At 49.2% G+C, this 19,944-nt stretch overlaps 1 protein-coding gene across 2 annotated transcripts in view; it reads left to right on the top strand.

Moving 5' to 3' along the window:
* Positions 1-19,944, top strand: part of KIF9 (kinesin family member 9) — a 53,967-nt gene that overhangs the window by 27,293 nt on the left and 6,730 nt on the right. For both annotated transcript variants that reach the window (XM_023231578.1, XM_023231577.1), the window contains exons 11-20: positions 5,447-5,515; positions 6,046-6,150; positions 7,574-7,629; positions 8,314-8,404; positions 8,899-9,032; positions 10,890-11,084; positions 12,899-13,113; positions 17,412-17,588; positions 17,882-17,997; positions 18,366-18,470. In XM_023231578.1, coding sequence (XP_023087346.1) covers positions 5,447-5,515; positions 6,046-6,150; positions 7,574-7,629; positions 8,314-8,404; positions 8,899-9,032; positions 10,890-11,084; positions 12,899-13,113; positions 17,412-17,588; positions 17,882-17,997; positions 18,366-18,470 — 1,263 coding nt within the window. The remainder of the gene's footprint in view (positions 1-5,446; positions 5,516-6,045; positions 6,151-7,573; positions 7,630-8,313; positions 8,405-8,898; positions 9,033-10,889; positions 11,085-12,898; positions 13,114-17,411; positions 17,589-17,881; positions 17,998-18,365; positions 18,471-19,944) is intronic.

A 19,944-nucleotide genomic window follows, 5' to 3' on the forward strand; every position in this document is an offset into this window, starting at 1 on the left:
TGATATCATTAATGGATATATGTGTGTGCAGTAAAAGAAAAAATGCATGGGAGTGAAAAAAACAGACTGAGGCCAGAGGTTCCTTTTGGGATGGGAGGGGAGTGGATTTGGAGCATGGTATACAGAAGCTTCACATTTATCTGAAATGTTTTACTTCTTAAAAAAGCATGGCTCGTGCCTGTAATCCCAGCACTTTGGGAGGCTGAGGCAGGCGGATCACTTGAGGCCAGGAGTGCAAGACCAACCTGGACAACATGGAGAAACCCCATCTCTACTAAAATATTTAAAAATTAACTGGGTGTAGTGGTGCATGCCTGTACTCCTAGCTACTCGGGAGGCTGAGGCACAAGAATCACTTGTGCCTGGGAGGCAGTGGTTGCAATGAATGGAGACCATACCACTGCACTCCAGCCTGGGCAATAGAGGGAGAATCTGTCCAAACAAACAAACAAACAAACCACCCTTGAAGCCAATGTGACAGCATGCCATTGAAGTCACATTTTGGGGCAGTTTGCCCAGGTTTTATGGCATTATTTTGTATGCTTTTCTGCTTTTCAGTATTCTTGAAGATTTTCTTATCTTTTTGTTTTTGTTTTGTTTTAGATGGAGTCTAGCTCTGTCTCCCAGGCTGGAGTGCAGTGGCACAATCTCGGCTCACTGCAACCTCCACCTCCCAGGTTCAAGCAATTCTCCTGTCTCAGCCTCCTAAGTAGCTGGGATTACAGGCACCTGCCACCACCCCCAGCTAATTTATGTATTTTTAGTAGAGACAGGGTTTCATTGTGTTGGTCAGGCTGGTGTCGAACTCCTGACCTCGTGATCCTCCAGCCTCAGCCTCCCAAAGTGCTGGGATTGCAAGCATGAGCCAACATGCTCGACCTTCTTATCTTTCCTTATTTGGCGTTCCCTTAGCTTAGGATTATCAACATTGCTACCTGTGAACCTGGCTGGGTGAATGTTGTACCTTTCTTGAAGGTTTTTCATGCCCCTATTTTTTATTTTTTATTATCTTTTTTTAGATAGGGTCTTGTTTTGTCACCCAAGCTGGAGTGCAGTGGCACTGTCATGGCTCACTGCAGCCTCAACTGCCTGGGCTCAAGCAATTCTCCCACCTCAGCCTGCCAAGTAGCTGGGACCGCAGGCCTGCACCACCACGCCTAATTTTTTTTTTTTTTTTTTTTTTTTCTGTAGTGATGGGGTCTCCCTATGTTGCCCAGGATGGTCTTGAGCTCCTGGGCTCAGGGGATCCTCTTAACCTCCCAAAGTGCTGGGATTACAGGTGTGAGCCACTGTGTCTGGTGAAGTTGGAGAATCATGCTTTTTCACGTCATTTCTGTTCTAAGATCTGCACTGTTGACTCTGGACAACCGAGTGAGTCTCTGTGCCATCCAGTGTGAATGTGGGTATAATCTTTCTGATAAGCATTCTTCTTTACAAACATGAGTTCTTGACAGAGATGTGGAAACATTATTTTGGTTACTGCCTTTCATAGACCGTAGCCAGTGTTCTCAGGTCATTTTCAGCACTGTCTTCTGTATTGACGCCTGTTTTCAAGAGGGTGGAATCGCTTCTTCAGAATTTCTTTGGTTGATGGGGCTGGCTATAAGGCAGAAGACTGGGTTCCTAATCCACCTCCGCCACAAGCTCTCTGTGGCGAGTTGCTCAGACCCTCTCAACCTCAGGGTCGTCCTCTATGAACAAGAAAGTTGGCCTGATAACCTCCAGTGACCCTCCCACTCTGCCAGTCAGTGATTCTCTGAAGTGATGTAAAGGGCTGTGAGCCTCAGGCATAAACAGCCAGCAGAGAGAAACTTAGTATACCCCATTCCACCAAGAGAAGATACACCGGCAAGCTGCAGCAGGATGAAAATTGGAAAGCAGCCTGACCCGAGAGCTGCTGCACAGCCTGATGTGCAGCTTCAGCAGAATTCTCTGAATTATCCTCATTACATTTATAATGAAAATGCCTATTAGGAAACTTACATGAGTCTATGCTATTTCCAAGGCATTTTTTTTTCTATCTAAAAAAAGCCCTGTTTGTTGTTGTTGTTGTTTCTGAGACAGGGTCTCACTCTGTTGCCCAGGCTGGAGTGCAGTGGCGTGATCTCAGCTCACTGCACCCTCTACCCCTCAGGTTCAAGCAATTCTCCCGCCTCAGTCTTCTGAGTAGCTGGGGTTACAGTCATGTGCCACCGCGCCCAGCTATTTTTTATTTTTTATTTTTAGTAGAGACGGGGTTTTGCCATGTTGGCCAGGCTTGTCTTGAACTCCTGACCTCAAGTGATCTGCCCGCCTTGGCCTCCTAAAGTGCTGGGATTACAGGCATGTGCCACTGTACCTGGCCTCCTATATCGCCTTCTGATTGGCCCAGACATGTAAGTTTGGCTCTGCTGTGCCTCACTGAACAGAGTCATCAAGCTGGAGGCCCCTGATGGCTCAGTCAAACTTTCTGTAGCTGGGCCATGATATATTTTCTAGAGCTGGGAGAAAGAGGGCATGTGGACAGGTGAGACTGGCCACCAGGCCTCTCCCATTGATCCACAGGAAGTCCACACCTGAAGGAGACCTTTGTGGGGCTTCCCAGAGGGGCAGATCCAGCATCTGGACACTGGTCACATGCCTTGGGTCCCAGGCTTTGTACCTGAATTGCCACAGAGCCATCAGGATGCCAGGGGTTCTGTTGACCCTTGCTATGTGAGGGCAGTTGGGCCTCAGTGCCCAGGTGACCTGGTTGGATGAGGGCTAGAGTACAGCAGGCCTTTGGTCTGGGAGAGGGCCAGTGGGGCGGTGGACTGGTCACAGTTTTGGTTACCAGTCCCGGGATCCAGGTGTCAGGAGCTCCCTCCAGTGGCCCTTTTATGACAACTAAAGGAAGTTCTACTGTTCACAGCAAGGGTTCTCAGCTTGCAGTTTCTTGTGCCTCTTTTAGGGAAGACACTCAGCTGGTAAATATCAAATATAAAATGACTTAGCGATTCTTCTCCTCGAAATGTATCATTTATTTTCTTACCTAAAATCTATGGAGTGCTTACTATGTGCCAGGTGCTTTTTAAAGCACTTGGGATACCTGACTGCGTGAACAGAAACAAATCTCTGAGCCTGCAGTCTGATGGGAGTAGGGGAGATGCATAATAATAATCACAATAAATAGGTAGGTTCTAAAGCTTCGCTGTTTAATACAGTAACCGCTACTCAAATGTGGCTGTTTAAATTAATTAAAATTAGAATTACTTCTTCAGGCACCCTAGCCACGTTTCAAGTGTTCAGTAGCTGTATGTGTCTCATCATTACCATACTGGGCAGCACAAATATGGAATATTTCAATCATTGCAGAAAGTTCTATTGGACAACACTAATCTAGAGTATGTTAAAAGGCAAAATATGCTATGAAAAAAAAAAGATTTTTAAAGCATGTTGCGGGGGTAGAGAAGGAATTACAATTATTTATTTATTTATTTATTTTGAGACAGAGACTCGCTCTATCGCTCAGGCTGGAGTGCAATGGCATGGTCTCAGCTCACTGCAACCTCCATCTCCCTGCAACCTCCACCTCCCGGGTTCAAACAATTCTCCTGCCTTAGCCTCTCCAGTAGTTGGGATTGCAGGCGCACGCCACCATGCTCGGCCAACTTTTGTAATTTTTGTAGAGACGAGATTTCATAAGGATGGTCTCGAACTCCTAACTTCAGATGATCCACCTGCCTCGGCCTCCCTAAGTACTGGGATTACAGGGCTGAGCCACCGCACCTGGCTGGAATTACAATTTTAAAGAGTAATTGTGGTGTACCTAATTTAGAAGATTTTGAAAAAAGATTTTCAGGAGGTAAGTGAATGAGTCTTGGAAGTACCTAGGAGAAGAAAATTCCAGGGCAGTGGACAGGCAGTGCAGAGGCAGAAGCATACCAATTTGTGGAAGTGGTTGGAGTGCACCAGGGAAGAGAAGCAGATAAGAGATAATGGGGGCAGATCTCAAAAGCCTCATAGATCACTGTGTTTTTCTGCAGAAATCTCTAAGGACATAAATATGAGTACAAAAATGTTCTTGCAGCATTGTTTGTAAGCAGCAAAAAATTAGAGGTGAGGCCAGTCACAGTGACTCACACTTGTAATCCCTGCACTTTGGGAGGCTGAGGAGGGCAGATCACCTGATGTCAAGAGTTCGAGACTAGCCTGGCCAACGTGGCAAAACCCCGTCTCTACTAAAAATACAAAAATTAGCCAGGTGGGTTGGTGCATGCCTATAATCCCAGCTACTTGGGAGGCTGAGGCAGGAGAATCACATGAACCCGGGAGGCAGAGGTTGCAGTGAGCTGAGATCACGCCACTGTACTCCAGCCTGGGCAACAGAGCGAGACCCCATCTCAAAAAAAAATAAAAATAAAAAATAAGAGGTGACATACATGATTATCATTGGTGAGTGGTGATATGTTCATGCAGTGGTTGGTGAGGATGAGGGTAAAAGGATGAGGGTTATAACCATGCATAGAAAGCATCCTGGAGGCCAGGCATGATGGCTCACACCTGTAATCCCAGCCTTTGGGAGTCCGAGGCAAGAGGATTGCCTGAGCCCACGAGTTTGATACCAGCATGAGCAACATAGTGGGACCCCTGTCTCTACAAAAATTAGCTGGGTATAGCAGTGTGTACCTATAGCATGACCTACTCAGGAGGCTGAGGTGAGAGGATTGCTTGAGCCCAGGAGGTTGAGGCTGCAGTGACCCATGATGGTGACACTGCACTCCAGCCTGGAGGACAGAGCAAGAGCCTGTCTCTAAAAAGAAAGCATTCTGGTGCTGGGCACGGTGGCTCATGCCTGTAATCCCAGCACTGTGGGAGGCTGAGGTGGGCGGATCACCTGAGGTCCGGAGTTTGAGACCACCCTGGCCAACATGGTGAAACCATGTCTCTACTAAAATTATAAAAATTAGCTGGGTGTGGTGGTGGGCAACTGTAATCCCAGCTGCTCAGTAGGCTGAGCCAAGAGAATCACTTGAACCCAGGAGGCGGAGGTTGCAGTGAGCTGAGACCATACCATTGCACTCCAGCCTGGGCGACAAGAGCAAAACTCTGTCTCAAAAAAAGAGAAAGCATTCTGGAGTCTGTAGGCTGCACCAAAAGGGCCATTATCCTGGTAGACTGGAAGAAGCTTGGGGCCCCTGGGAGTTGGGGTTTGAGGTGGCCCTGTAGCTTGTGCTGTCTCTTTTGCTGCCAGTGGCAAAGGCCAGGGTACTATTCAGGTCCTCACAGACCCTAAACTCACCCCTGTTGGGGAAAAGTCACCAGTGGGGAGGTAATCGCCAGAAGCTGAAAGCATACCCTGTGGATCCAGGAATGGCCGGGATGTCTGGGCACAGAATGAAGAATTGTGCTCTTGCTGTGGAAGAGACAGGGTAGCTTCTCTGATTACCCTTCCTGTCGGCCCCCACCCTACCATGTTTCCCGGCAGAGAATGGTCAAGAACCTGGAGAAGGAACTAGCACTGCTCAAGCAGGAGCTGGCCATCCATGACAGCCTGGTAAGAGGCTAGAAGCAAGGAAGGAGGGCAGAGGTGCTGGGGTAAGGGGCAACTGGGGCTAGGGGCAGACAGCATAATGGGTCAAGGCCAGTAGTAGGTGGGGTCAGGGGGCAGGCTGAGTGGCAGGAAAGGGGCAGCTGCAAGGGGCCATGAGGACAGGGGGTGAAGGCAGAGTCCTCCAGCGGTCCTGAGGGGCCTCAAGGCAGAGGCAGCGCGTACCTCCCATCCTCGCAGTTCTCATGCTGCAGAGTCTGCTGGGACTCAGGCAGCAGAGCCTCTGTCTGCAGTAGCAGACCCCATGTCTAAGGGCCTTTCCTTTCCTCCCCGACCCCATTACCCATCTCTGACCCCAGCACCTGGCCTGTGTGTTAGGCCCTCTGGCAGGACCCGATGATGAAGGGAATGAGCCAGCTTGGTCAGCCAGGGCCTGTGCCCAGCCTCCCTACTTTGCCTGTCAGAATGGCCCCTGCCACTCCCACATGGGCTCGGGTTCTTGTTGCTTATCCACATGTTCTTCATCCTCCTTCAAGACCAACCGCACCTTTGTGACCTATGAACCCATGGATGAAATCCAGATTGCTGAGATCAACTCCCAGGTGCGGAGGTACCTAGAGGGGACGCTGGACGAGATCGATGTAAGGAACCCCTCTGTGACCACTGTGCTGAGCCAGCCTGGACCTCCCTATCCTGGGCACACCCCAACGCATGCTCTGCTAGCCTCAGAACCTCACATGAATGGGTGCAGTGGGTGGAGGGTGGTGCTGGACTCTTGATGTCAGGGACCCTTCAGTTCATCTCAGGGACACAAGCACAGGCCCTAGAGCCAGGCTTTCTGGGATTGAATCCTAGCTCAGCTGCCTCTTTGCTAAGTGACCTTGGCAAAATACTCAACCTCGTGTACTTCAGTGGCCTTACCTGCCTAGTGGGGAGGGAAACGGAGTGGTGATGAACTGAACTGCTGCACCTGGGTGGCTTGACTGTGTCCGCAGAATGAAGCTGATAAAGGATAGTGGTCATGCTGGTTGTCTACAAGGTAGACCCCAGGGCCCATGTTGGAGTGGGCCAAGGAGGGGGAAACTGCCCCACAAGGAAGGGTCCTCAGGGGAAGAGGCTGCATCCTGTTTTCACAGTGCAGTCCATTGAACCCCTCTTCTTGGAGACATGGGCAGACCCCCCTGTTACTATGGGCAACTCCAAGAAGCAGGCCTGGGGCAACTAAGGGATGGACTCTTCTGGCCTTCACAGGAGGGGCAGTCCCGAATTAACCCTTGGTCAAGGGGAATGCTGTGGGCTTTAGGCCCGGGGGGAGGCCAGTAACCTTCCTCCGGCCTCATGTGTGTGTGTCTGTGCCCATAAAGACAGGTCTATAAATGGGCTCCATCTGAAGACAGCAGGCAGAGCCTTTTGGAAGTAAGAGAAAGCTGAGGAAATACGTTTTATTTATAAAAAACTTTAGAAGGTATTTTCAAGGTATAGAATCATTTCATTTTATAGAGGTCTCTACTTAGAAAAGGTGGTTTTTATAGCCTCAGCAAATACTTAGATTTAAAATTATTATTATTATTTTTTTTTTTGAGACGGCATCTCGCTCTGTCGCCCAGGCTGGAGTGCAGTGGCCAGATCTCAGCTCACTGCAAGCTCCGCCTCCCAGGTTCACGCCATTCTCCTGCCTCAGCCTCCCGAGTAGCTGGGACTACAGGCACCCGCCACCTTGCCCGGCTAGTTTTTTGTATTTTTTAGTAGAGACGGGGTTTCACCGTGTTAGCCAGGATGGTCTCGATCTCCTGACCTTGTGATCCGCCCATCTCGGCCTCCCAAAGTGCTGGGATTACAGGCTTGAGCCACCGTGCCCGGCTTAAAATTATTAATCAGGTGTTTCTGTGCTCTGGAGGAGGGCTTGGCTGCCACTTTGCTGAGAGGCTGTGTGCAAATGTCCTTTTCTTGAGACTGATGGTCCAGGGGTCAGCCAAGTGGTCTTGATTTCTCTACTAATATAGATGCAACCTGGTACCTCTAGATGCCCTTGGTCTAACCTCTGCCTTGCTCTCTTCCCTCCAGATAATCAACCTTAGACAGATCAAGGAGGTGTTCAACCAGTTCCGGGTGGTTCTGAGGTGAGAGACCCCCACCCCTGCCTCACTCCTACATCAGGCTGCCATTTTCATCTCCTGCGATCTGGACACTTGCCTCCAAGAGCATCCTCTTCATGCTTGTGGATGAAGAGCCAAATCAGAGTCCTTGGGGGCATGCCTGGGTCCCTGGTGGATATTCAGTGAGTTCATTAATTGGACAGGAGGTGTTTATGGAGTGCCAGCTCTGAGTGTGCCCAGAGCAGGGTGTTGTGAATATTCACCTTGTGAATATTGCCACACACCCCCACCTCAGGAGGCATTTGTGGTTTACTTGGGTGCAAACATACCCATAGTCTAAGCAGCTTATGCTAGGTGGTGTCACTAAAGCTGGTCACATGATTCCAAGGGGCCTGTTAGAGACAGAACCTAAGACAGAACCCCACATGGTCCCATGTGAAGCTTACAGTCCTTATCAAGTGTCATCTTAGAGCACATACACATGGCATAAGGTGGCCCCTGCAGGTTTGGGGGTTGGACAGTGGGTATATGCAATGGGGCAGGGGAAAGTGAGTCCTTTGTCCTTTTGTCTGGTCTGGTTCATGATGAAGGTGTGGCCCCATACAAGGGACCTTGCCCATATGACTTTTAACCCCAGTACTTGGTTCTTACCCCAGTGGATTCAGCATGGCCCCAGGTACAAGCTGTTCTCTCGTGCTGTCTCCCAAGCCAACAGGAACAGGAAGTGGAATCCACTTTGCGCAGGAAGTACACCTTCATTGACAGGAATGACTTTGCAGCCATTTCTGCTATCCAGAAGGTAAGCATAGTTGCCACTTGCCAACAGCACTCACCTCAGATTTACCATCCTCAGACCTTTGCAGAGCCAGCAAGTATTATGCATTAAACCAGAGCTAGGATTGCAACAGATAAAGGTAACACCAGAATGAACACAGGCGACCTGTGTAAGAGTAAACCACTTTTGAATTAAAAATAATTTTCATAAGGTAGAAACATGGATAATAATATTAAAGACAAATTCCTGGAATTAGGTTGGAAATAAGCTTTTAAATCTCCAGAGTATGGAATGAGGTGCCATACTGGTGAGGGGGTGCATGTGGAAAGTGAACATTTGGCAGAGTGATCAGGGACCGCTCTACTGGGGACAGCCTGAGGCTGGTATCAGCAGCTGCCAAACCTTGGTGTGTACGGTGAACATGTCCACCCTGAGCCTTGGGCCATATACATGTGGGTCCCCAAGGGGCCCAAGCCCTTAATCTAACTCACAGACCTTTGGCTGGCCTCTCTATGTAGGCGGGGCTTGTGGATGTTGATGGCCACCTGGTGGGTGAGCCTGAAAGACAAAACTTTGGACTCGGAGTCACCCCTTCGTCTACCAAACCTGGGAAGAAAGCCAAGTCCAAGAAGACATTCAAAGAGCCCCTTAGGTGAGTGACCTTGCCGCTCTGCCTCGTCAGCAGCTGGCCCTTCTCGGTGGGTGAATGGGAGGATGTGCACTGTTCCCGCCTTCCCCCGGTGTCTCAGCTACTGGGTTGGCACAATGGACGTCACTGCTGCCAATACTAGCAAGTCTGTGGGGTCCGGGCTGGGGTTGGTTTGGAACCCTACAAGAATCACCTCTCGTCTTCACAGCAACCTGGTGAGGTGGGAGTTAATGTCTTCATTATACTGATGAAGAAACAGAGGCTTAGAGAGGGGAAGTCACTCCCCAAGGCTACACCACCAATGACTAGTGGAATGGCAGCGAGAAGCTGGACCAGCTCCCCAGAGCCCATGCCCTCTGGTACTTTATGTTGTACTGCCTCCCCTCACTTCACTAGGGCCTTCCTGCCGACTGGCACTCAGGTCACCTAAAACTCCAGTTCACCTTTCAGGCAAGATTCGTTTGTATGTGCAAGATGGGAAGAGCATTTAGGTTCACTTAGTGAGCCCACTCTCCTGGGGTGCTGTGTAGTGGTGGGTAAGAGCACAGGCTCTGGAGCTGACGCCCGGGCTCCCCTCCCTGCTCTGCACTTCTCACACCCAAGGGGTCACCCCATGTGAGACGTGAGAACCACTCTGTGCCTGTTTCTGCATCTCCAAAATGGGAAAAATAATTATAGCATCCAAGTCATCAAGGTTGTTGTGAGGATAAGTGAGTGAGTGCAGGCCACGGGCCAGAGCTGATTGTAGAAAACTGTTACACGCAGGACAGGAGTCAGGCAGCAGAGGATGCCAGTGTCCCTGGCCTCCTCCTGCCTCTTCATGAGTGTAGTCACACCCCAGCCTTCTCTGTTCTGCTTCCGGATAACCAGTGCAGTAGTTGATGGGTTGAGGCTCAGTCCCCTGAGCCACACTTGTTGCAAGGAGGATGAAAGAGGAAGAAACAGATTTTCTATCCTCAGACCTTTGGGAAGAGCCATGGGCATCCTCCTGCCAGTTCGGTCCTCAGATCTGCCTCTTCTTGGAGAAAGGCACCAAGCACTGTTGCTTCGGCAGGGAGGACAGCTACTTTTCTGGGAGCTGGTGTGGAGAACAGGGTGTGGACCAGTAAGAACAGCAGGGCAGGCCAGGCGCGGTGGCTCACGCCTGTAATCCCGGCACTTTGGGAGGCCAAGATGGGCGGATCACGAGGTCAGGAGATCGAGACCATCCTGGCTAACACGGAGAAACCCGATCTCTACTAAAAATACAAAAAAATTAGCCGGGCGTGGTGGCGGGCGCCTGTAGTCCCAGCTACTCAGGAGGCTGAGGCAGGAGAATGGTGTGAACCTGGGAGGTGGAGCTTGCAGTGAGCCGAGATTGTGCCACTGCACTCCAGCCTGGGCAACAGAGGTAGACTCTGTCTCAAAAAAAAAAAAGAACAGCAGGGCAGAGCCATCCTGCTTTACCATTGGTCCACAGACAGACCTTCCCTGTATGGGGCTCTGCCAGTCCTTCCCAGGGCAGCCTGTATGACTCAGACCTCAGCAGCCATGGTGGTTCCTGAGAACCTGTGGCCCATCCCACAGGTCCGTATACTTTCAGTCTATGGAGATTGTACCCATTTTTCCCAAGTGTCTCCTGCCAAGACCACTGCGGGCTGTTTGTTCTGATAAAAGGGAGAAAAATGCCCTCTTCTTCCTCCACATCTGCCTGGCTTAGCATCACATTATTTGCGGTTTTACCTAGGAATATGAACAAGGTGGGAGCTGAGTGAGGTGGGGCTCCCAGTGTAGTGAGTGCTGAGAAAGGTCACTTATCCTGACATCTCAGATACCTCACTGCCCATGACTGAACCCTGGGGCTTCCATGCCTTCTTCCAGCTCCTTGGCAAGAAAGGAAGGTGCCAGCAGCCCTGTGAATGGGAAGGACTTGGATTACGTTTCCACCTCCAAGACCCAGCTGGTCCCATCCTCCAAAGATGGGGATGTCAAAGACATGCTTTCGCGGGACCGGGAAACTTCCAGCATTGAGCCCCTTCCCTCAGACTCCCCGAAGGAGGAATTACGCCCAATTAGGTAATCAGCTAATGTTAGCTTTCTGCACCAGATCAAACAAAACCATATGTGATCCTCAACATATAAAGAGTACCTGCAGATAAAAGAGAAATAAAATAAGGAATAATAGGCAAAGACTAGGAGCACAGTCCCCAAGGAAGAAACATGACTATGCACCTGCAAAATGATCCAACCTCAGGAGACATCCAAGATGTACAATTAAACATGGAATCATTTTAGACCCTCCAAATAGCAATTATTTAAATAATTAAAGTTACGTGTCTTTTGTACAATTACTGCATTCAAAAGATTAAAAATTTTTAAGATATTAAAGAATATAACCTCTTCCCTTTCCTCGAATCACTCAGCCTCTCTCCCTGATGAGTTTTTAAGGATCTATCCTAAGGAAATAGATGTGAAACAAGATTTATGCAAAAGATGTGTATTTCATCATTTATTTAAAAAGCAATATATATATATATTTGAAACACCTTCAGTAGCCAACACTAGGGAAAGGGCACTAAGTGAATTGTTCTCTGCCATTGGGTTGTCCATGAAGAATTTCAGCCTATGAACATTTCTAAACATTCAGAGAAGTTGAAATAATTGTACAGCGAACACCTGTACACCAAGCATCCTCCCAATTCTACAATTTACATGTTACTATTCTTGTTTCATTCTGCCTCTATCCTTCTATTCCTCCATGTTATTTTTTTGATGCATTTCAAAGTTGCCCACATCAATCCACTTCCCCTTGCCCCAACACTTCATCTTACACTCATTAACTAGAGTTCTCAAAGGGTTTTTAATAACATGAAATGCTTTTTTGAAAAAAGTAAGATGTAAAATTAAACATACTGCATGGCCTTAGCCATTCAAAAATATATCAAAGAGGGCAGGCATGGTGGCTCATGCTTGTAATCCCAGCACATCAGTTGGCCAAGGTGAAAGGATTGCTTAAACCCAGGAGTTGGAGAGCCTGGGCAACATAGTGGGAGTCTGCCTCTATAAAAAATTAAAAGGTAGCTGAGCATGGGAGCACATGCCTATAATCCGAGCTACTCAGGAGGCCGAGGCACGAGAATTGATTGAGCCCAGGAGCTCGAGGCTGCAGTGAGCTATGATCGAGCTACTGAACTCCAGCCTGGGCAACAGAGCAAGATGCTGTCTCAAAAAAAAACCAAAAAAACCCCCATATAGATGTATATAAAAAAAATCCAGGGCCAGGCGTGGTGGCTCATGCCTGTAATCCTAGAACTTTGGGAGGCCGAGGCCGAGGCGGGTGGATCACCTGAGGTCGGGAGTTCGAGACCAGCCTGACCAACATGGAGAAACCCAGTCTCTACTAAAATTTAAAAAATTAGCCGGGCGTGGTGGCTCCTGCCTGTAATCCCAGCTACTCGGGAGGCTGAGGCAGGAGAATCGCTTGAACCCAGGAGGTGGGGGTTGTAGTGAGCCGAGATTGCGCCATTGCCCTCCAGCCTGGGCAACAGGAGCAAAACTCTGTCTCAAAAAAAAAAAAAAGAAGGAAAGAAATCCAGAAGGAGACACACCACCATACGCCATTGTTCTTTTCTTTTCTTATTGTTGTTTGTTTCTTATACTTTTCCTTGCTTTCCTCCCTTTCTGCCATGGGCATGTGACCTTGTACATGTGCTGAGTAAAACAAAGAGGAGGGAATGATTCACACACAGTTTAGCTCCTGTCTGGGGTAGGTGGTGCCCAGCACTTCTGCCTCCTGCCCACAGAAGCCCCACGGAAGAAAGACGAAGTGCCTGGTGGCTCCAAGGCAGCCACCTCATTTATCCTCTTTGGTCTCACCCTTGCATCTCAAGGCCCGACACCCCACCCTCCAAACCAGTGGCCTTTGAGGAGTTTAAGAACGAGCGAGGTAGTGAGATCAACCGAATTTTCAAAGAAAACAAATCCATCTTGAATGAACGGAGGAAAAGGGCCAGCGAGACCACGCAGCGCATCAATGCCATCAAGCGGGAGATTGATGTGACCAAGGAAGCCCTGGATTTCCAGAAGTCACTGCGGGAGAAGCAAGGTAAATGTGATGGAAAGATGGCTAGGGAGCTTTGGGGTCTCAGAGTCATGCTGGTTGAAGCAGAACAGCCCTTGGCACTAGAGGACTGAGATGAGAGGGGCCAGTGGGGGTGCTGGGGTGTGGCCTTCACCCATAGGTCAGATCACTTAGCTCTGGTCAGCCCCTGAGAGCCTCAGAGTCCTCCCCTGTCAGCCAGCCTCTGCCTGTGGGTCCCTCATTGTTGCATTATCTCAGACCTAGGTGCTGGGCCTTCCACCCCATATGTGCTACTGTCCATGGTGAAACAGGCCTTTTGTCCTGCAGAGGTATCACTGGGCGATGGGTAGCTGGTGACTTCTACAAGGTCCGTGGGTCTCTGTGTGGTTTCCTCACTGCTCCAGGTGGTCAGATTGAGGTAGGGCTGCTGGTGGGGACTATGGAAAACCAAGTAAGGGAACAAGAATATGGATGCTAGAGAGCCAAGGGACTCACTTTCAGTAAGGCCATTCCCTATGTTGAATCCGTGACACTGGTGCTGGTCTGTCAAAGTCTTGTCTCCTAGGGCAAGTGGCAGAGGGTGCTCCAGGCTCAAAGAGCAAAGGACCCCAATGTGGGGAGGGTGCTCACCTGGTTACCCTGACCCAGTGTCCTTGTCCTGGTGGTGTGCACCGCCCACACCTGCACTGAGGGCCAAGGCCCATCAAGCTTGCGTGTTCAGATGACTTATCTGGGAGGGCTGGTCAAGTGCAGATTCCCAGCCCCTCAGCAAGTGGTTCTGACTGAGGAGAGATGGAGCAGGGCCCAGGACCTGCATTTTAATGAGTGACAATTCCAACTCTGGGACAGGTGGTTCAGAGGCCACACTGTTCTTCACACTCGTGGCTCAGTCTTATTGTCTTCTTCCAGACAGGAAACACCACAGGTTACTGGGCTTTCCCTTACTAAATCACAACCCTGTTCCAGGCCAGCTTTCATAAGTGATCTCCAGATGTCACTTGGTTTATTCCTGCAAGTCAGATGCATCATCTCACAGAAGGTGCATTTTACTCATTTATTTCTCAGAGGAGCAGGGTATGGTGGCGCACACCTGTAATCCCAGCATCTTGGGAGGCTGAGGCATGAAAATTGCTCGAGCCCAGGAGGCAGAGGTTGCAGTGAGGCAAGATTGCACCACTGCACTTCAGTCTGGGTGACAGACCAAGACTGTCCCGGAAAAAAAAAAATTAAACAATTATTTCTCAGAGGGCAACTTTATGTTCTAATTCTTGGGGCCATTCTTATACCTCACAGACCAATTATGACATGCTATCCCTAAGGGCAAAGCCCTCCACGGGTCTGGGAAGCTGGAAAAGGCCAGTGATGGTGGCTATAGACATACCCCTATCCAGAACCACAGGGAGAGGACGTGGTGAAGATTTTATGGGACAAACAAGCACTTCTTTGTCCTCTCTGCTCACACTTTCTTTGAACATACAGCCCCTTATTACATATTTAAGATAAAATATATGCATGCTATGCTGGCATATCATGTACTCCTAAATACACCTGAAAGTGGACAGTTTCAAAGGATGAGATGAGGAAGACAGTAAAATTTTTTTTTTTTTTCTTTTTTGAGACAGAGTTTCACTCTTGTTGCCGAGGCTGGAGTGCAATGGCACGATCTTGGCTCACTGCAACCTCTGCCTCCCGGGTTCAAGCAATTCTGCTGCCTCAGCCTCCCAAGTAGCTGTGATTACAGGCATGTGCCACCACGCCCAGCTAATTTTTATTTTTAGTGGAGACAGGGTTTCTTCATGTTGGTCAGGCTGGTCTTGAACTCCCGACCTCAGGTGATCTGCCCACTTCAGCCTCCCAAAGTGCTGGGATTACAGGTGTGAGCCACTGCACCCGGCCAAAAACATTTGTGTGTGTGTGTGTGACAGAGTCTCTGTCGCCTAGGCTGAAGTGCAGTGGCATGATCTCGGCTCACTGCAAGCTCCACCTCCTGGATTCATGCCATTCTCCTGCCTCAGCCTCCTGAGTAACTGGGACTACAGGCACCTGTTACTCAGGTTAATTTTTTGTATTTTTAGTAGAGACGGGATTTCACCATGTTAGCCAGGATCGTCTCAATCTCCTGACCTCGTGATCCTCCCTTCTCAGCCTCCCAAAGTGGTGGGATTACAGGTGTGAGCCACAGCGCCTGACCCAACAAATTTTTAATATTTAAAATTTTATCTATCAGTATCAAAAAAACTCATTTTTGTGTTGTCCTCCAAAAGTAGTGTTTTTCCACTGATTATTAAAATATTAATAAAATACCTTTATTTTATTGAATTTACTTGAACAGATCAAGTAAAGTCATATCTCCTAGGCCAGGCAAGGTGGCTCACACCTGTAATCTCAGCACTTTGGGAGGCCGAGGTGTGTGGATTGCTTGAGCACAGGAGTTTGAGACCAGCCTGGGCAACACAGTGAGACCCTGTCTCTACAAAAAAACATAAAAAATTAGCTGGGCGTGGTGGCACATGCCTATAGTCTCAGTTACTTGGGAGGCACGGTGAAAGGATCACCTGAGCCAAGAAGGTTGAGGTTGCAGTGAGCCATGATCGTGTCACTGAACTTTAGCTTTGGCGACAGAGTGAGGCCCTGTCAAATCAATCAATCAATCAATCTCTTAGATACCTTATGATTGTTAGCCACTTGTTGACCCAGAAAGGTCAGCATATTTGGAACATTAGTCTTTTGTAAAAGAAAAATACAAAATTGCCAGTTGTGGTGGCATATGCTTGTAATTCCAGCTATTTGACAGGCTGAAGCAGGAGGATTACTTGAGGCCAGTAATTCAAGAAAAAGAAAAAGAAACAAAGAAAAGAAAAATGTAAAAATGTAAAATCATCTTTAATTCAACTCTTTTTTTTTTCCTGGAGATAATCAGACATTCTCTGAGTAGAACAAAAGATGTTCACAGTTACTCCCCATCTCAACAGAGTACTGTAGAGACTCTACTCTGTAGAGGATTGTGGCTTATTCAAATAATCACATTAGAGACCTCCCACAGCATAGAGACCACAGCAGATTGCTCCGCACTGAAGGTGAGGCACTTGGTGAGGGTAACTCCCACTCCCCACTCCAGATCCCAGATCCCAAAGTCAAGACACTTGCTTTTCCATTAATGACTCCATTAGTGACTTTTAATGTGTCTCACTTTTTTCCCAATAAACATCAGTGGAAGTGCTAACATTTTCCTCTAGCATCTGGGGGCTGCCTCATGCACCCCAGCCACACACCTCAGGTCATGTGCAGAACACACTTGCCTTACACTTGGGGATGGGGATCGATGTGATGCCTTTGCTAAGCTTTCAGGTGCTGTGAGCAGTGGAGAGCAGGGTGAATGGCTTTGCACAACATATTGTTTTATGTTAACCCAACAACTGTCACTGAACTGACAGACCTTAAAAGATCCTTGCAAAGAGATGAATAGCACTAACCCTTGTCCCTGGAACCCTTTGACAGCTACTCAACACGATATAGATGTCTAATCATCTCTAACAAGAAGGTAGCTGGTGAGCTGCGCATGGTGGCTCACGCCTGTAATCCCACCACTTTGGGAGGCTGAGGTGGGCGGATCACCTGAGGTCAGGAATTCAAGACCAGCCTGGGCAACATGGTGAAACCCCATCTCTGCTAAAACTACAAAACTTAGCTGGGCGTGGTGGCGCATGCCTGTAATCCCAGTTATTCAGGAGGCTTGAGGGAGGAGAATCGCTTGAACCTGGGAGATGGAGGTTGCAGTGAGTTGAGATTGTGCCACTGCACTCTAGCCTGGGCAACAAGGCAAGATTCCATCTCAAAAAGGAAAAAAAAAGAAAGTAGCTGGTGGATGTGGGAATCAGCAAGAGACAATTTGAACATCTGCTGTTAATAAGGAGCCTTGCCCAAGTGCCTTGTAGTACTAGCCAGTGATGGCAGTTTGTAGATGTAATTTACAAGAAAAATAGACATTTGTATACTAGGAGTGCTTACTAAATATCTTTGGCTAATAGAGTTTTAAATAAAATGAGCATGGAGCATGGGCCTTCTGCACCTTCCGCTGCCCTCTGCTCCTGTTTGTCCTAAAATGCCAGTGTGGCCCCACTGAGCTGAGCTCCCCTCCCTGTGAGATTATGCCCTGGCAGCCTGGCCTTCTTGTGCTTTACCCATCTCCTTGCCATGGCCCAGCCCTGCCTGTGGTCTCCTGTCTTCATGATTTGCCAGCTCTGTGCCCGCCTTCTGGAATCCCTTCCTCCCCCAATTTCAGGTGGACACCTCATTTCCTGACTTCTTCCATCACCTTGCAGGCGAGTATGAAAACAAGGGGCTGATGATCATCGATGAGGAGGAATTCCTGCTGATCCTGAAGCTCAAAGACCTCAAGAAGCAGTACCGCAGCGAGTACCAGGACCTGCGTGACCTCAGGGCTGAGATCCAGTATTGCCAGCACCTAGTGGATCAGTGTCGCCACCGCCTGCTCATGGGTGCGACAGTTGGGAAGGTTGGCCGCCACCTGAGGTACAAGGAGGCTCAGGGAGAGGCCATAGCCTGAGTTCTGGAAGCACCCTCAGAGTTTCTCTCTGGCAGAGCCAGGGGCTGGGCAGGGGCTTCAGATGTGTGGTTCCCAGGACTGTGAGGGCCAGAGATGGAGATGGGGACAGGGTAAGACCCTGGAGCAGAAAGTAAACAGGTGGTGAGTCTGCAACAGATATAAGACAGATGAGAGCACACAGCCCTTACCAGCTTCCTCAGGTTCTGTCTCCTCACCTCCTTGTAGAATTTGACATCTGGTACAATGAGTCCTTTGTCATCCCTGAGGACATGCAGATGGCATTGAAGCCAGGCGGCAGCATCCGGCCAGGCATGGTCCCTGTGAACAGGATTGTGTCTCTGGTGAGCAGCACAAGGGCAGGAGTGTGGCAGTAGTTGAGCGTGGGGCAATGGGCAGTGCCCCTTGATCTCTGTTCTCGTCATAAACCAGGCAGGTGGGCAGGTACAGGTCTCTCCTTGGTTACCAAGGGATGGGGGAAAATACCACTCTTGCTACTGCCACCTTTCTAAAGCAGTTCACCCTGCCCAGGCAGCAGTTACAGGTTGTCTGTGGGAACACTGACAGACATGGGGGCTGGAGGGCTGTGAGATGCCCTTTTGGTATGGGGGTGTATGGCACAAACCCAGCAAGGGACCGCCCTGATGCCCATCACAGGCTCTGCTAGGGTATATCCTGACAATACCATGCTAAAGAGACTGTCTTCCCCCAGGGAGAAGATGACCAGGACAAATTCAGCCAGCTGCAGCAGAGGGTGCTTCCTGAGGGCCCTGATTCCATCTCCTTCTACAATGCCAAAGTCAAGACAGAGCAGAAGGTAACTCAGAGGCCTATGTCTCCAGGAGGCTGGGGACCTCAGTGACCTCATGACCAGGAAACCCAGGATCATATTCCCTACTTTAGAGAGGTAAGGGAGGAATAATGCCATTCCAAGGAGATCAGTCACCCTCAGTCAGTGGGTGTCTTCTGCCAACTGGACTGCGATTGGGCTGGACCCTAGAGGAATCCCACCAACCATGGCCAGGCCAAGACATGGCTGGTCAGTACTGACGAGCCTATGTATCGTTTGCAGCACAAGGCCCAGGGATCCCCTGAGGCTTCCACCTATCAGGGAGGACCAACAGGGTCCACTCTGCACAGGTGGCAGGGGACAGAGGATCACATGCAGTTGAGGCATAGCTAGACATGGTGTTAGCTATAGATTGGGTGGGGTACTCTCCTCCTCGAGCAGGTTTGGCTGGTGCAGAGGGTCTCCACTCTACTAAGGCCTGGCCTAGACCTAGAACACAGAGGGCCCTGTGCACTGCATACTCCTGTTCGTGCAGAGGCAGTGCTTATACAGCAAGTGGCAGATGCACACAGGGCAGATGCCCAAGTGAGTTCATTCTTTCACAAATATTTTTGTAGTTATTTATTAACATACTCAATAGGTGATACATTCAGGTGTTTCAAACATTAAGAAAGCATGAAAGTACATGGCTGGGCACGGTGGCTTATGCCTGTAATCCAAGCACTTTGGGAGGCTGAGGTGGGTGTATCACTTGAGGTCAGGAGTTCAAGACCAGCCTGGGCAACATGATGAAACCCTGTCTCTACTAAAAATACAAAAAATTAGCCAGGCACATGTTTGTAATCCCAGCTACTCAGGAGGCTAAGGCAGGAGAATTGCTTTGAACCTGGGAGGTAGAGGTTGCAGTGAGCCAAGATCATACCACTTTACTCCAGCCTGTGCAACAAAACGAAACTCTATATAAAGAAAGAAGAAAAGATGCTGGGCACAGTGGCTCTGGCTGGGCACGGTGGCTCAAGCCTATAATTCTAGCATTTTGGGTGGCTGAACCAGGTGTATTGCCTGAGCTCAGGAGTTTGAGACCAGCCTGGGCAACATGGTGAAACCCTGTCTCTACTAAAATACAAAAACTTAGCTGGGTGTGGCAGTGTGCTACTGTAGTCCCAGCCACTGGGGAGGCTGAGGCAGGACAATTGCTGGAACCTGGGAGGCGGAGGTCGCAGTGAGCAGAGATTGCACCATTACACTCCAGCCTGGGTGACAGAGTGAGAGACTCCATCTCCAAAAATAAAAAAGAAAGTACAAACACTGTCCCTGTCCATCAGCTCCTGGCAACCCCCTCTGATAGGGCACCCCTATCACTTGTTTCAGATACTGGCAACCCCTCTGACAGGGCACCCCATCACTTGTTTCTAGTGTTCCCCTCAGTTTTCTCCCTCCCTTCCTTCCTTCCTTCCTTCCTTCCTTCCTTCCTTCCTTCCTTCCTTCCTTCCTTCCTTCC

The sequence above is a fragment of the Piliocolobus tephrosceles genome, chromosome 2, assembly GCF_002776525.5.
Source record: "Piliocolobus tephrosceles isolate RC106 chromosome 2, ASM277652v3, whole genome shotgun sequence".
Classification (NCBI taxonomy): Eukaryota; Metazoa; Chordata; class Mammalia; order Primates; family Cercopithecidae; genus Piliocolobus; species Piliocolobus tephrosceles.